The sequence below is a fragment of the Panthera leo genome, chromosome E2 (assembly GCF_018350215.1).
Source record: "Panthera leo isolate Ple1 chromosome E2, P.leo_Ple1_pat1.1, whole genome shotgun sequence".
NCBI lineage: Eukaryota > Metazoa > Chordata > Mammalia > Carnivora > Felidae > Panthera > Panthera leo.
The window spans coordinates 11,675,123-11,689,167 of record NC_056693.1 but is presented as its reverse complement, the minus strand read 5'-3'; the positions used below and the strand labels follow the sequence as shown (position 1 = coordinate 11,689,167).

At 52.7% G+C, this 14,045-nt stretch overlaps 1 protein-coding gene across 1 annotated transcript in view; it reads left to right on the top strand.

Annotated features, from left to right (window-relative positions):
* Positions 1-1,047: 1,047 nt before the first annotated feature.
* The window catches only part of CLPTM1 (CLPTM1 regulator of GABA type A receptor forward trafficking), a 31,677-nt gene continuing 18,679 nt past the window's right edge, over positions 1,048-14,045 (top strand). Inside the window, exons 1-2 of the mRNA XM_042918823.1 lie at positions 1,048-1,154; positions 7,153-7,265. Of these exons, the coding sequence (XP_042774757.1) occupies positions 1,083-1,154; positions 7,153-7,265 (185 nt within the window). The 5' untranslated portion in view covers positions 1,048-1,082. The remainder of the gene's footprint in view (positions 1,155-7,152; positions 7,266-14,045) is intronic.

The window sequence follows — 14,045 nt, the reverse complement described above, 5'->3', positions numbered from 1 at the left end:
GGGAGGTGCTTTACATTAGTGATCTCACTAGGTCTTTCCAAAAACCCGGAGAGGCAAAAGCGGGAGGGAAATGCTTAGTTTATAAAAGAAACTGAGGCCCAAAGAGATAATGTCACTTGTCTGGGATCGTATAGAAGGTCAGTAGCACAACCAGGGTTTAAACACCTCCACTCCATTCATACATAAGGCTTAACAGCCGCTGACAGACTTCTGTCCTTTCCCGTCCTCCATACCATCCTCCCCAGACCAGGGGTCACTCAACCCGTGTCCAGGCTTGGAACTGTACAAACACACATAGCTAAGAAAAAGAATGAAGTTCTAAGAGCCCTTGAAGCCGAGTCCAGAGTTGCGAAATTGCTAGAAAGCAAAGACCACTCCGGAAACGCGCGTGCGGGCTAAACTCGATGGCCCGAAGGGTTGGGAAGGGAACGACAGGGTCCGATTTGAAGGTGTGGTGGCCGTGAGAACCCTGAAATAATAACTTTGAATGCACAGAAAAATTATAACCTAAGGGGACTTGGAGGAAATGGTTCCTTTAGGAAGAGGGGTCTGAAGGCGATGACATTGGCCTAAGGCCCGCCCACTGAGTCTCGGTACCGCGGCCAGGGAGGTTCCTTGAACACACGAAGGGCGTGTATTGAGCAGAACATTTTGAGGAGTTACGGTGGCCGGGAAAGCTCAAGAAACACGAAAACGGAAACGACTCGAAGAATCGGCCGAGCGAGGAAGGCAGGATGGCCTGCAAGGCTTCATATAAATGGAAGAAGCAGATTAACTCGAGGAAGCAAAGGGAATGGAGCCCGTGGGACACTGATACGCTGGCCGAGAAAGTCCGGGCGTTCCATGCAGGGTGACGGTCTACTAGGTGAAAACAAATGTACGGCAGGGTGGTGGTTGGGGTACGGTGGCCGGGCTGGTTCTTTCTTAGCCGGAAGCGGCTCTTCTGAGAGGCGTGGCTTGAGCTGTCTTGCCGGATACGGTAGCTGGCGGGCCCGGCGAAGTGTGAAATCTCGCGCGATCGCGCTGGCGCCGTCGGGGACGGGGCGGGGCTGGCGGCGGGGGCGGGGACCCGGAGCGGGAAGATGGCGGCGGCGCAGGAGGCGGACGGGGCCGGCAGCGCCGTGGTTGCGGCCGGGGGAGGCGGCTCCGGTCAGGTACGGAGGCCGAGAGGGGCCTGAGGGGTTCTTCCCCACCCGGGGGGCCTCCCACGGGGCGTGTCTTGCCCCTTTTCGCGGAATCCCGTGCACTGGGGGCTCCTTGCCCAGAGGGACCTTGAGTACCGGGCCCAGGCGGGCCGGGCAGTCCTGGAGGCCGGACGGTGCGGGGAGCGGGGCCCTGTTGCACGCCGGGTCCCCTGCACGCTCGCGCTGGGCGGCCACCAGGCTCATGGCTCGAGCCGGGAGACAGTGGCGCGGAGGGGCGCAGACTTCTACCCAGGCGCCCTGGTTCTCGACTCTGCGATTCAGGCTCTAAGACCGTTCTTGAAGTGGACTGGCATTCAGAGTCTCTCTCGCAGTGCCTGAGATGTGGGCAATCATTGATTGATTGGGAGTTTTCTAGCTCTGGGGAAGTCAGGTAGTCATCGTGGGTGAGGGCACGGGCGGTGGAGACCGACAGACCCACTTTACAGACGGGAATCCAAGGAAGAGCGAGACTAAGGCTCTTGTAGAAGGTCACCCAGGTTGGGTTTGGGATCCATTCCGTGTAGCAGTCCAGACATTGCTGACCCAGGGTGGTCAGGACTGGGAAGGGTGTTTATGCTTTGAGCATAAACTAATCCAAGGGGGTGGGTGGTGTTAGCCCAGGTGGTGGTGACTTCTGACCCATTACTGTTTCAACTAAACTGGAGCTGCAGAACATACTTGTTCAGGCAGCCACCCTTCAGGCATTTAGGGAATGGATGGAGTGACAGCAAGGTGCTGTCGACCCACCCACTGGGATGTCACTGACATGTGGGAGGCAGCACCGGGGAGGGGAGGTGCAGGTTGAGAGGGAAGAATGAAGTTGACTTTCTATGTGACCTTGGACAAGTTCCTTGCCTTCTTTGGGCCTTTATTTCTCCAGTGATAAGTGCAGGGGTTGCACAGGATGGCCGGCCATGTGATGGGTCACAAAGATGGTTCCAGCCATGCCCCTGCCATCAGTGGAGTGGGAGAGAAGATTGACATGTAAAGAATTATAGTCCTGAATGACTAGGGTGGTGACAAAAGTCTGTGCCAGGGACTGAGGGAGCCCAGAGGAAGAGCAAATAATATCACCTGGGGAGGCCACCCAGATGAGATTTGGTGACTGAGCCCCACATACCTGGCTCAGCATCTGCAACCAGGGCCTGGCCTGGGGGCGGCCTCAGAAAATATTTGTTGAGTTAACTCTAGAACGAAGACAGAGTCCCTGTCCTCAGGGACTTCCCAGTCTTGCTGAAAGATCTTTTCCCCCTCTGAGTTTCTGCTGGTTACTGGATCGGGGGTGGTCAGAGAGACCAGGGCTCAGGTTCCCTTGATTGCCAGGCTTCCAGGGACCCCCTGATTTTTCTTTTGTCTCACCTCTGCTTAAAACCTTTCAAGACTTCTTCCTTTGCCTTCAAGGTAAAGTGCAAATTCTTTAGTAGATCACGGCCTTGCGTGGTCTGAATTTTCTTCAGGCTAGATAGATTAGTATTTCCCAGGCTCAGCACTATTGACATTTTGGGTCGGTTAATTCTGTGCTGTGAGGGGCTGTCCCGCACATTGTGGGGTGTTCAGGAGCATCTCCGGCCTCTACACACTAGATGTCAGTAACACACGTACCTCTCCCCAGTCGTGGCCGTCAAAAATGTCCCAGATGTTGCTAAGTATCCCCACCCGGGGGGCAAAATCACCCCTGCTTGAGAACCACTGAGTGGATGGAGCATCAGCCACTGTAAAGGTCTTTTATTTCCAGGAGTGTGCCTTGTTCTTTCCTTGTGGCCTTCTCACGTACTTCTCCCCTCTTTACCAGATCGATCCCTACTAGTTCTGTACATCACAGATGTTCCCTCCCCTAGGAAGCCCTCTCTGACTCTCTCAGACTGGGTCAGGGCTCCCACAGCCCCCTGGGCTCGCCTGTCCCAGCCCTGCCCACTCTAGGTTGTACTGTCTGCCTGTCTCTTCCCCTGGACTGGGAGGCCTTGGAGGGCAGAACCAGGACTGTTTGGGTCAACACTATATCCCCTGCACCGCCCAGCTTGGGACCCGGCACAGAGCAGGTGCTCAGTGTTTGTGGAATGAACAGGTCTTGAGTCAGAGGCTGGGCCGAGATGGAGTTCCCACGGTGGACCAAGGCAGTCGGTGAAGATGTGCTTGAAAGCCGGTCTTCATACTCCAGCCCAGGCTGATGGTCTCAGCTGCTTCTGGGCCCCTAAGCCAGTGTTTCTGGGGATTGTGTGAGATTGGATGTGTGGGTCCCAGAGGAGGAACTGTGTCTTAGTCACTACTGTGTGCAAGGACATCACACCCTCCCCAGCCTGTGGGGCCTAGCACTGAGGGGGCGGACCCTTGGCCGTGTCATGCTCCTGCCAGCCAGAGGCCCAAACACGGCCCAGAGCCCTGCCCTTCATTCCTTCAGCTAATGTATACTGAGTCCCCACTACTTGCCAGGCTCCAGGCTCATGCTGGGGATACAGCTGTGAACAGAACAGAGTCCCTGCCCTTTTGGAGCTCATGTTCTGTCTAAGGGTCCGGGGGGTGGGGGTGAAAGAATGGACAGGAGTACAATGAATATAGCAGGTCAGGTGGTGATAAGTCCCATGGACAGAGTAAAGCTGGAGAAGGAGATAAGAAGTGAGGGGTGAGTAAGAGGGTTGCAATTTATTTATTTTAATAATTTTTTTTTTAACATTTATTTATTTTTGAGACAGAGAGACAGAGCATGAGCAGGGGAGGGGCAGAGAGAGACACAGAATCTGAAACGGGCTCCAGGCTCTGAGCTGTCAGCACAGAGCCCGACGCGGGGCTCGAACTCACGAACCGTGAGATCATGACCTGAGCCGAAGTCAGATGCTTAACCGACTGAGCCATCCAGGCGCCCCTGAGGGTTGCAATTTAAACAAGGTAGTCTGGGAAGGCCTCTCTGAGGAGGTGACATTTGAACAAAGACTTGAAGAAGACGAGGGAGGGAGGCATGCAGATACAGGGTCAGCAGGAAGCCTCTCGGGTAAAGGGAACTGCCAGTGCAAAGGCCCTGAGGTGGGAGGTGCCTGGTCCTACTAAGGAACAGCGAGGAGGCCTTGTGGCTGGACCCAATGAATAAGAGTAGAGAGGCATGGAAGGGGCCAGATCAGGCCAGGGCTTAGGGATCAACATGAAGACTTCGCCTTTACTCCCAGGGAAGTGGGAGCCACAGGGAAGTTGCCTTTCTTTTGAGCTACAACAGATACAACAACATTCACCTGTTGTCAGTATGGAGTTCAGTGGCTTTTAGTCCAGTTTGGCAATTGTGCGGCACCCCCATCGCCACCGTCCTGTCTGCATCCAGTCAGAACATTCCGGTTTCCTCTTGCAGCCACTCTCTGCCCCCAGTTGGGCTCCTTTTTATTGCTGAGTAGCATTCCATTGTGTGTATGGATACACCAGGTTCATTCATCAAGGTGGAGGGGCCTTTGGGTTGTTTTTGGCTGTTACAAATAACGCCCCTGTGAACATTTGCACATAAGCTTTCCCGTATGTGTGTGTGTGTGTGTGTGTGTGTGTGTGTGTGTGTGTGTGTGTGTGTGTGTGTGTTTGTGTGTGTTCTCCTTTCTCTTGGGTAGAGACCGAGGAGTGGGGCTGCTGGTTTGTATGGCAGGTGCACATTTCACTTATTAATGCTCTGCTGCATCTTTCAAAGCCGCAACCCCATCTCCCCACCGGCCCAGTTTCCTCCACACCCTCGTCAACACTTGTGATTGTCCGTCCTTTTGACTGTGGCCAGCATAGTGAAGTGGCATCTCACTGCACTTCTCTGCCTTTCTGTGGTAGGGTTTCCAGCCAGCTTGTCCACCCGTGCGGGTAAGAGAACAGACCTGGGAGTCGGCCAGACATGGGTTCAAATCCTGGCCTGGCCCTCACCTTCTGTCTCTTGACCCTGAGAATCAGCGCACAGCTGCTGGAAGCACTTACTTGGCCCCCAGCGCTCCCGGGAGCAAGGCCGAGCCTGAATAAGGGGACCCCGTGCCTGTCTCTGACCTTGCCTGCCCCCAGCCAACCCCTTCCGTGAAGCTGTCCTCCCAGCATGCCCTTCACCCAAATGTCAACAACAGCTCCTCAGGCAGGCTCCTGACCACCTAATCCAGAGTGGGTCCCCTTCCCCACCCCAGTAGGCATCATGTGTCCCTGCTTGTTTCCTCCAGAGCACTTTTGTTTCCTGTTTACCAGCTTGAACGGTCCTGTTGGCTGTTCCGTGGGTGTGTTTTGTTCTAGACCCTGAGCTCCGTGAGGGCAGGGCCCAGAGCTGCGTGGCCACTGCCTAGTACTGAGCCTGGTGCACAGTAGATGCTCAGGAAGTCCATTTTTCACACATGAAGGAAATCTTTTCTGTCTGAAATATACCAGTATTTTCACAACCTGGCCTCTGGGTCAGAGAGGGGAAGTGACGTGCCCAAGATCTCACAGTCAGGAACTGTGGGGCCCTAGAGCCCCTACCTGTTACCACGGTACTGTCCTGAATGTTGGTAGATACAGGGAGGAACTCCTGCCGAAGGGGACAGGGGGTGATGAATGACAGAGAGGGGTGGGCTCGGGGCTGTGGTGGGGGGGGCCTGGGTGATGCGGGCAAGCCCTTCAGGGAACACATGTTGATTCCACAGGTGTTTGTTGAGCCCCTGCTCTGTGCTGGGCAGTGCTCCTGCCTCACGGTGACCATGACAGTCCTGGTCCTGCCTCTTGAAGGCTGAGCGGTGAGGGGACAGAGCTGGGAGGAGGAAGAGGACAGGATCCGGGAGCCAGCAGGTGCAAGGAGAGGGGTGGGAAGACATCCCCGCCTCGGGCCCTTCCTGACATGACATTCTCTGCTTCTGAGCTTCTGTTTCTGAGTGAAGGTTGCTCTAGGAAGCCCTGCCTGACACCCCCTTGTCACCCTGCTGCCCTTTTCCTTCCTGAGCCGCCCAGACAAGTGGATTCGCCTGCCCGAGCCTCCCTCTGCCCGGCTGCTGAATGGAAACATTCCTAGTCGTGGCCTCATGGGGTAGTGTGTACCAGTGGCTCACACTCTGGCTGTGTTTCTCTGTGTCTGTCTCCTGCTGGCTAAGGAGCCCCTGGAGGGACAAGGCCCCGCACAGGGCCGGCCACTGAGGAGGCCTTCGGAACTGTTTGCTCAGGGTAGACCCTTTTAGATAAACCCAAGCCTTATGGGATCTGGCACTTGTCACCATGCTGCATTGTCCCCCCAGCCTGCATTGTCCCTTGCATCCTGGGCTCTGGCTTCAGGGAGCAGTGGACAGTCCTCAGAGTCAGATAGTATCTCTCCCCTTCATTTCTGTACCGGCTGCTTCCCTCACTGTCTCCTCTGCATTATCCCTTTGTTATGTTTTAAGTCTTAGCTCCAGTGTCCCTTCTTCCAGGAAGCCCTCCCTGACCTCTAGGCTGGACCAGATGCCCCCTCTATCATCCTACATCCCAGCCCTGTCTGCTCTGGATCATCCCTATCTGGGGACTCTTTAGCTCCCCCCACTGGACTGTGATTCCCCAGGAGGGCAGTACAGGGCCGTCTCCGTCACCTCGGTGTCACCAGCACGGAGTAGGTTTTGGGGAAGCGTTTTTGTCTTGAAGGAGCAAGATATACCACCCTTCCTGGGTGACTGTATTCATCCGTTCTCCAGTTCTTTAAATGTTTTTTTCTTAATGTTTATTTATTTTTGAGAGAGAGAGAGACAGAGAGCGAGAAAAGGGAGAGAGAAAGAGGGAGGCGCGGAATCCGAAGCAGGCTCCAGGCTCCGAGCTGTCAACACAGAGCCAGATGCGGGGGCTCAAACTCACAAACCGTGAGATCATGGCCCGAGCCGAAGTCGGACGCTCAACTGACTGAGCCCCCCGGGCGCCCCGAAATGTTCTCCAGTTTTTGATCAGGCACCACTCTGTGCTCAGCCCTGTGCCGGGCCTTGGCGCGCAGGGGTGCCTCAGGCGACACCCTCCCTCCTCACCTGGTCTCCGTTTCCTGCAGGTGGCCAGCAACGGCAGCATCGGGAGGGACCCGCGGGCGGAGACCCAGCCCCGGAACCCAGCACCCCAGCCAGCGCCCAACGCCTGGCAAGTCATCAAAGGGGTGCTGTTCAGGTGAGCAGGTGGGGCTGCTTCTGGTCATCGAAAAAAGTTCACGTAAAACATAAGAAAGGAAAAAGCCACCGGGCATAACCATCGGTGGTGACTAGGGTTTTCTTTTACTGTGGTAAAATATGCTGTTGTTGTTATAAGTAGTCTCCATACCCCATGTGGGGCTCGAACTTACAACCCCGAGATCAAGAGCCACATGTTCTCCTGACTGAGCCCACCAGGCACGCCTATATGTCTTTTTTGAGATTTTATTTTATTTGCTTTAAATGTTTATTTATTTTTGGGAGAGAGAGAGAGAGAGAGAGCAGGGGAGGGGCAGAGAGAGAGGGAGGCAGACAATGCCAAGCAGGGTCCGTGCTGTCAGCGCAGAGCCCGGTGCAGGGCTCGAACCCACGATCCGTGAGATCATGACCTGAGCCGAAATCAAGAGTTGGCCACTCAACCAACTGAGCCACCCCACGCCCCTTTTAAGATTTTTTTTTTTTTTTAATTATTCTTTTAAATGTTTTATTTATTTTTGAGAGAGACAGAGACAGAATGCGAGTAGGTTACAGGCAGAGAGAGAGGGAGACACAGAATCCGAAACGGGCTCTAGGCTGCGAGCTATTAGCACAGAGCCCGACGCAGGGCTCGCACTCACGAGCTGTGAGATCATGACCTGAGCCAAAGTCGGACGCCTAACCGACTGAGCCACCCAGGCGCCCCTAAGATTTTATTTGTAAAGATATATTTTTTTTTAAACGTTTATTTATTTTTGATAGAGCACAAGTGGGAGAGGAGCAGAGAGAGAAGGAGACACAGAATCCGAAGCAGGCTCCAGGCTCCAAGCTGTCAGCACAGAGCCCGACACGGGGCTCGAACCCACAAGCTACGAGATCATGACCTGAGCCGAAGTCGGACTCTTAACCGACTGAGCCACCCAGGCGCCCCAAGATTTTATTTTTAAATAATCACTAGACCCAGCGCAGGGCTTGAACTCACAACTCTGAGATCAAGAGTTGCACGCTCCACCAACTGAGCCAGCCAGGCTCCCCTAAATATACTATGTTAAATTGCTAGGGCTGCTGTAACAGATCGCTCAGACTGGGGGCTGTAAACAACAGAAATGTATTTTCTCACAGTTCTGGAGGCTACAGGTCTGAGATCAAGGTGTCACCACGATAGAGGTTTCTTCCAAGGTCTTTCCCTGGCTTGTAGATGGCCATGTTCTGTGTGCCTACAGGGTCTTTGCACTGTGTGTGTCTGTGTCCTAATCCCCTTCTCTTATAAGGACACTGGTCATATCGGATTGGGGTCCGCCCAGTGGCATCACTTAGCTTCAGCCACCTCTTTAAAGGCTGGATCTCCCAGTACACTCACTGGGGGTGACTGTACTCGGGGTTAGAACTTCAACTTATGAATTTTAGGGTGGGGGGGCGTAGTTTAGCCACAACATGTACATTACTACATAAAATATGCCAGTGCACAGTTGTAACAGTCACTCCCATGCATGTCCGGAACTTCATCTCCCCAGAGAGAAACTCTGTATCCGTCAAGCACTAACAACCCCAGTCAGCACAAACCCCCGCTGTAACAACCCCTGGCGCCCATCATTGTATACGTTCCATCTCTCTGAACTCGACTGTTACACTTACCACGTTTAACTGGAGTCATACAGGCTGTCCTTTTGTGCCTGGCTGGTGGTGGTCTTTTTATGTGTGCCTTCATGTGGCCGATTCCTGGGTAGTGGGAGCACAGGGCTTGCCTTCTGGAAACCTGGCCTGTGACCAAGGCCCTGGGGAGAAGCTGAGTGGGGTCAGGGAGATCTATCTGAGGCTGAGTTCTATGACTGCCCACCTAGACCTGGTGACAGTCTCCCTTCTCTGATCTGGGCCCTTTTTGCCCATTTGCAAAACAGACATTTCTTTTTCTTTCCAGAGAGGTATTTCAGCAAAATGTTCAAGAGACAGGCCATGCATTTAGGCAGGCACTTTCTCTCCTTATCAACTATAAGAAATTCCGTGGCAAAGTTGTTTATTTAATTTGTTATTAGGTTTAAAAAAATTTTTTTAATGTTTCTATTTATTTTTGAGAGAGAGAGACAGAGTGTGAGTGGGGGAGGGGCAGAGAGAGAGAGACAGAGACAGAGAGAGAGACAGAATTTGAAGCAGGCTCCAGGCTCTGAGCTGTCAGCACAGAGCCTGATGCGGGGCTCGAACTCACAGACCGCGAGATCATGACCTGAGCCGAAGTCAGATGCTCAACCAACTGAGCCACCCAGGAGCCCCTAATGTTTATTTATTTTTGAGAGAGAGAGCAAGCATGGGGGAGGGGCAAAGAGAGAGGGAGGTACAGAATCCAAAGCAGGCTCCAGGCTCTGAGCTGTCGGCACAGAGCCCCACGTGGGGCTCAAACTCGTGAACCGCGAGATCACGACCTGAGCCGAAGGTGGATGCTCAACCGACTGAGCCACCGAGGTGCCCCTGTTAATAAGGTTTTATTTAAATTTGGGTATAGGTAACATACATGTAATATTGTCTTTGGGTGTACGATACAGTGATTCCAGACTTAATACATCCACCGCAGCTCATCGCATCAAATGCACTCCTTAATCCTCATCACCTGTTTCCCCCTTCCCCCACCCACTTCCCCATCAGTTTGTTCTCTAGAGTTAAGACTCTCTTTCTTGGTTTATCTCTCTGTCTCTTTTTTTTTTCCTTCTTACTCATTTATTTTGTTTATTTTTTTATCATTTATTTATTTTTGAGACAGAGAGACACAACATGAACGGGGGGAGGATCAGAGAGAGAGGGAGACATAGAATCCGAAGCAGGCTCCAGGCCCTGGGCTGTCAGCCCAGAGCCCAACGCGGGGCTCGAACTCACGGACTGTGAGATCATGACCTGAGCCAAAGTCGGACGCTCAACCGACTGAGCCACCCAGGCGCCCCTTATTTTGTTTCTTAAATTCCACATATGAGTGAAATCTTATGGTATTTGCCCTTCTCTGACTTACTTTGCTTAGTATGATAACCTATAGCTCCATATGTCACTGCAAACGGCCAGATTTCGTTCTTTTTTATGTCTGGATAAGAATCTGTTTACGTGTGTGTGTGTGTGTGTGTGTGTGTGTATCTCATCTTTATCCACTTACCTGTTAATGGACACGTGGGCTGCTTCCCTAATTTGGCTAGTATAAACAATGCTGCTATGACATCGGGGTGCATGTATCCCCTTGAATTAACGTATTTGTATCTTGGGGGTATATACTCACTAGTGCAGTTCCTGGATCGTCGGGCAGTTCGTACTGTTTTCCACAGTGGCTGCACCAGTTTGCGTTCTCACCAGCAGCGCGCGAGGGTTCCTTTCGCCACATCCTTGCGTAGCAGAGTTGTTTAAAACAGTCCTCCCCTTGGCCAGTACGTCCTTATGGGGCTGTGGCCTGCCGCAAGGGAGCCTGGGAAATGTGATCTTTCTTCTGGGAAACCGAGCGCCCCGCGGGAAGCTGGGGGTTCTGTTCCTGGGGGGCGAAGGTGGTGGGGGTGGGTCAGCTGCTTGTCTCCTCCATGCCGTCGTCCTCGTTTTCCCCTCGAAACTCATTAGTAATGCACGCTTCCTGTAGAAAGCAAATTCAAACGGTACAGATGCACAGAGAGAGGGAAGTCACACAGAAGTGTGTTAGGATTGGTGGCCGTCCTATAAACGCACACCCGCGGTTTGCCTGAGGTGACGCTATGTGAAGATGCTCATAGACAGTTGTTCAAAATAGAGGAAAATGGGGAACGGCCCGCGTGTCCAAACCAGAGGCTCGGCTGCTGAAACGTGGAGGGGGGCAGGTGCCCTCCGACACCTCGGGCCCCCCGCCTCCCTGCCGTGTGCCTTCGCTGGCCGAAATACCCTCTCGTGCCTGAGTTTCCGTCTCAGAGCAGGGAATCCTGACAGTTCGCAGGTCATGACGGGGTGCCAGGAGGTCTCTGTCAACTGGAGACAGCGGGAGCTGGCACCCGCTCAGAATTGGCCAGGGTTGCTTTTGTTTCTGAGGGTTAAAAAACTGAGATAATATAAAGAGAAGCAGCTTAAAAAACAAAAAAAAAAAGCAGCCCACAGTCCCAGACAGTCACCAGTCACATTTGGGTGTGGGACAGGCCTGCCTGCCTAGTGTCTTCCAAGGATGTCACCCAGGATGCGGGGAGGCTCTGCAGGAAGGAAATTCCCCACTGTTCCGCCCAGACACTTGGGCGCCATCCCTGACATGCACCCAAGCTTCTTCCACTGCGGCCTCTGTTCCCTCCACTCCTTCTCCGTTCCACTCTTCCCCACCGGGTCCAGTTAGGACCTAGAATTTTCTTCCGTATCCTCTTCCTTATTGCGTGCTCCAAGCAGCTGTGAATAAAGATTATTTTTATCTTTCCCTTCACTTTTACATAAGAGTAGCCTATTTTCCCCAGTTCGGCACCTTGATTTTTTTCATTAACAACATATCTTAGAATCTTCCCACATCAGTGCATACGGCCGCTTCCCCTTCAGATAGACATTTTTTAATATGGTCATAGCTTAGGCTCATTTCCTTCCTTAGAACCAGGCAGCACCAAACGTTAGCCAGGGTGGGTGCCTGGAGACCATGTCGCCTGGAATTCTTTTTTTTTTTTTTAATGTTTATTTATTTTTGAGAGAGAGAGAGAGAAAAACAGAAAGCAAGCAGGAGAGGGGCAGAGAGAGAGAGGGAGACACAGAATCCCAAGCAGGTCCCAGGCTCCGAGCTGTCAGCACAGGGCCCAATGTGGGGCTTGAACTCCCGAACGGTGAGATCATGACCTGAGCCGAAGTCAGACGCTTGACCAGCTGAGCCACCCAGGTGCCCCTCAACTGGAATTCTTTTTAAAAAAAATTTTTTTTTAACGTTTATTTATTTTTGAGACACAGAGAGACAGAGCATGAACAGGGGAGGGGCAGAGAGAGAGGGAGACACAGAATCCGAAACAGGCTCCAGGCTCTGAGCTGTCAGCACAGAGCCCCACGCGGGGCTCGAACTCACGGACCGCAAGATCGTGACCTGAGCCGAAGTCGGCCGCTTAACCGACTGAGCCACCCAGGCGCCCCTTAACTGGAATTCTTAAGGTGGGGTCCAGGGTTTGTGTTCAGGGGCCCGTGAATTCTTCAAAACTTCAAGCAGATGGCATAAGAATGGACTTTTTTGGGGAGAGTGGAGTCCAGTTTTCGGCGCGTCCCCACGATGCCAGTGGTTACCTGGAGTGGGGGATGGGATGGGATGGGCACTGTGTGGATAGATGGATGGGGTGGAGAGTTTTCATTATTTGACTTTTCATGTACTTAACACCCTTCTGAACCCGTGAATGCAGGGTACGGACGTGGGGTGGGAGAGAAGATTTACTGTCTCTTTTATTTGCTTACTCCGGTAGGCTGAAAAGCATCAGGTGAACGCCAGTCCCCTCCAGGCCTGTTGTTGTAGGGTAGGACTTCCTGGCCTGGGATGTGTGGATGGAGGGGTGTGTCCACGAGCCGTCTGAGAGGACCCACAAAACTGTGGGTGTACAGGTACACACGGATGCTGTTCAGGAGACGAGGGATCTGGACTTCTCCAAAAACGTCTGGTCCAGTCTACCTCCTTTTACACGTGGGGCTTCCTCCAGGAGCCCGGAGGAGGGGTGGGACTCCTGAGGCCACACTAAGCCGGGGCAGAGCTGCTGGTGGGCGTCCCTGCTCCCACACGCTCCCTCGGCATCATTAACCAGAACGGGATCCTCTCTTGGAGGCGGAGGGTTCCCCAGAGATCGCCAGCTCCAGACCTTCCTCAGCCGGGTGCGTCAGGGACTTCTTGCGGAGGCAACAGATGGCTCAGCTGGGCCATCGCCCCTGAGACCCCAGACCCCAGGGCTCCGTAGCTGCTACAGGCAAAGACAAGCCTCTCTGCCCAATCATGCCCTTCCGTGTGGTTTGGGGCCCACCCGCGCTAAGATTCCCTGGTAGTAGTTTTCCATTCCAAAGAGTTTTGTCTGCCTTTTTCCTATGATGAAACTAATAACATCTAACACTTTTAAAGTACTTACTGGCTGTGTATCAGGCTTCGTTCTCGGTGACGTATATATATCATGGGTGTGTATGCATACGTACTTATAGACGGATACGGGTACAGAGCTATGTTCATACATTTAATGCTTATAAACAACCCTACAGGGTAAGTAGTGTTATTATCCCCATTTTCACTGTTGAGGAGACAGAGGCCTGGAGAGGTTAAGTCTTGCCTGAGGTCACACAGTTGGTAAGAGGCAGAGCTGGGCTTCAGGTCCGGGTATTGCAAACTAGAGGCTGAGCCCTTAACCTCTGCTATATTGCTTTTCATACCGTTAATTAATAAGTTCCTGTCTCATTTAATAATTACACAGCAGCAGGTGTCTGAGAGACCTGAATTAACACAAGTTTTTTTAGAAGTTGTTTATTTCTCTCTCATGTGCTATTCCAGACATAGGAAAACCAGGATTCTGTCATCTTCTGCAACCCAGATTCCCTCCTGCCTTTTTTCTACCGTCAATAGGCTTTGCCCCTCGTCTGCATGGCCCAGGGTGGCTGCTGAACATCCAGCCATCACATCCACATTCTAGGAGGGAAGCAGAAATCAAGGAGGCCTATTCTTTCTCTTTAAGGACACTCCTCCAAAGCCCAGCACAATACACGGTGTTTACATTTTATTGGCCAGGACTTCACCTTTTCTCCATTTCTAGCTGTTAGCGAGGCTGGAATTGTAGTCTTTATTTAGGAGTTCTCTTTTTGAGACAAAAGGGGAAGA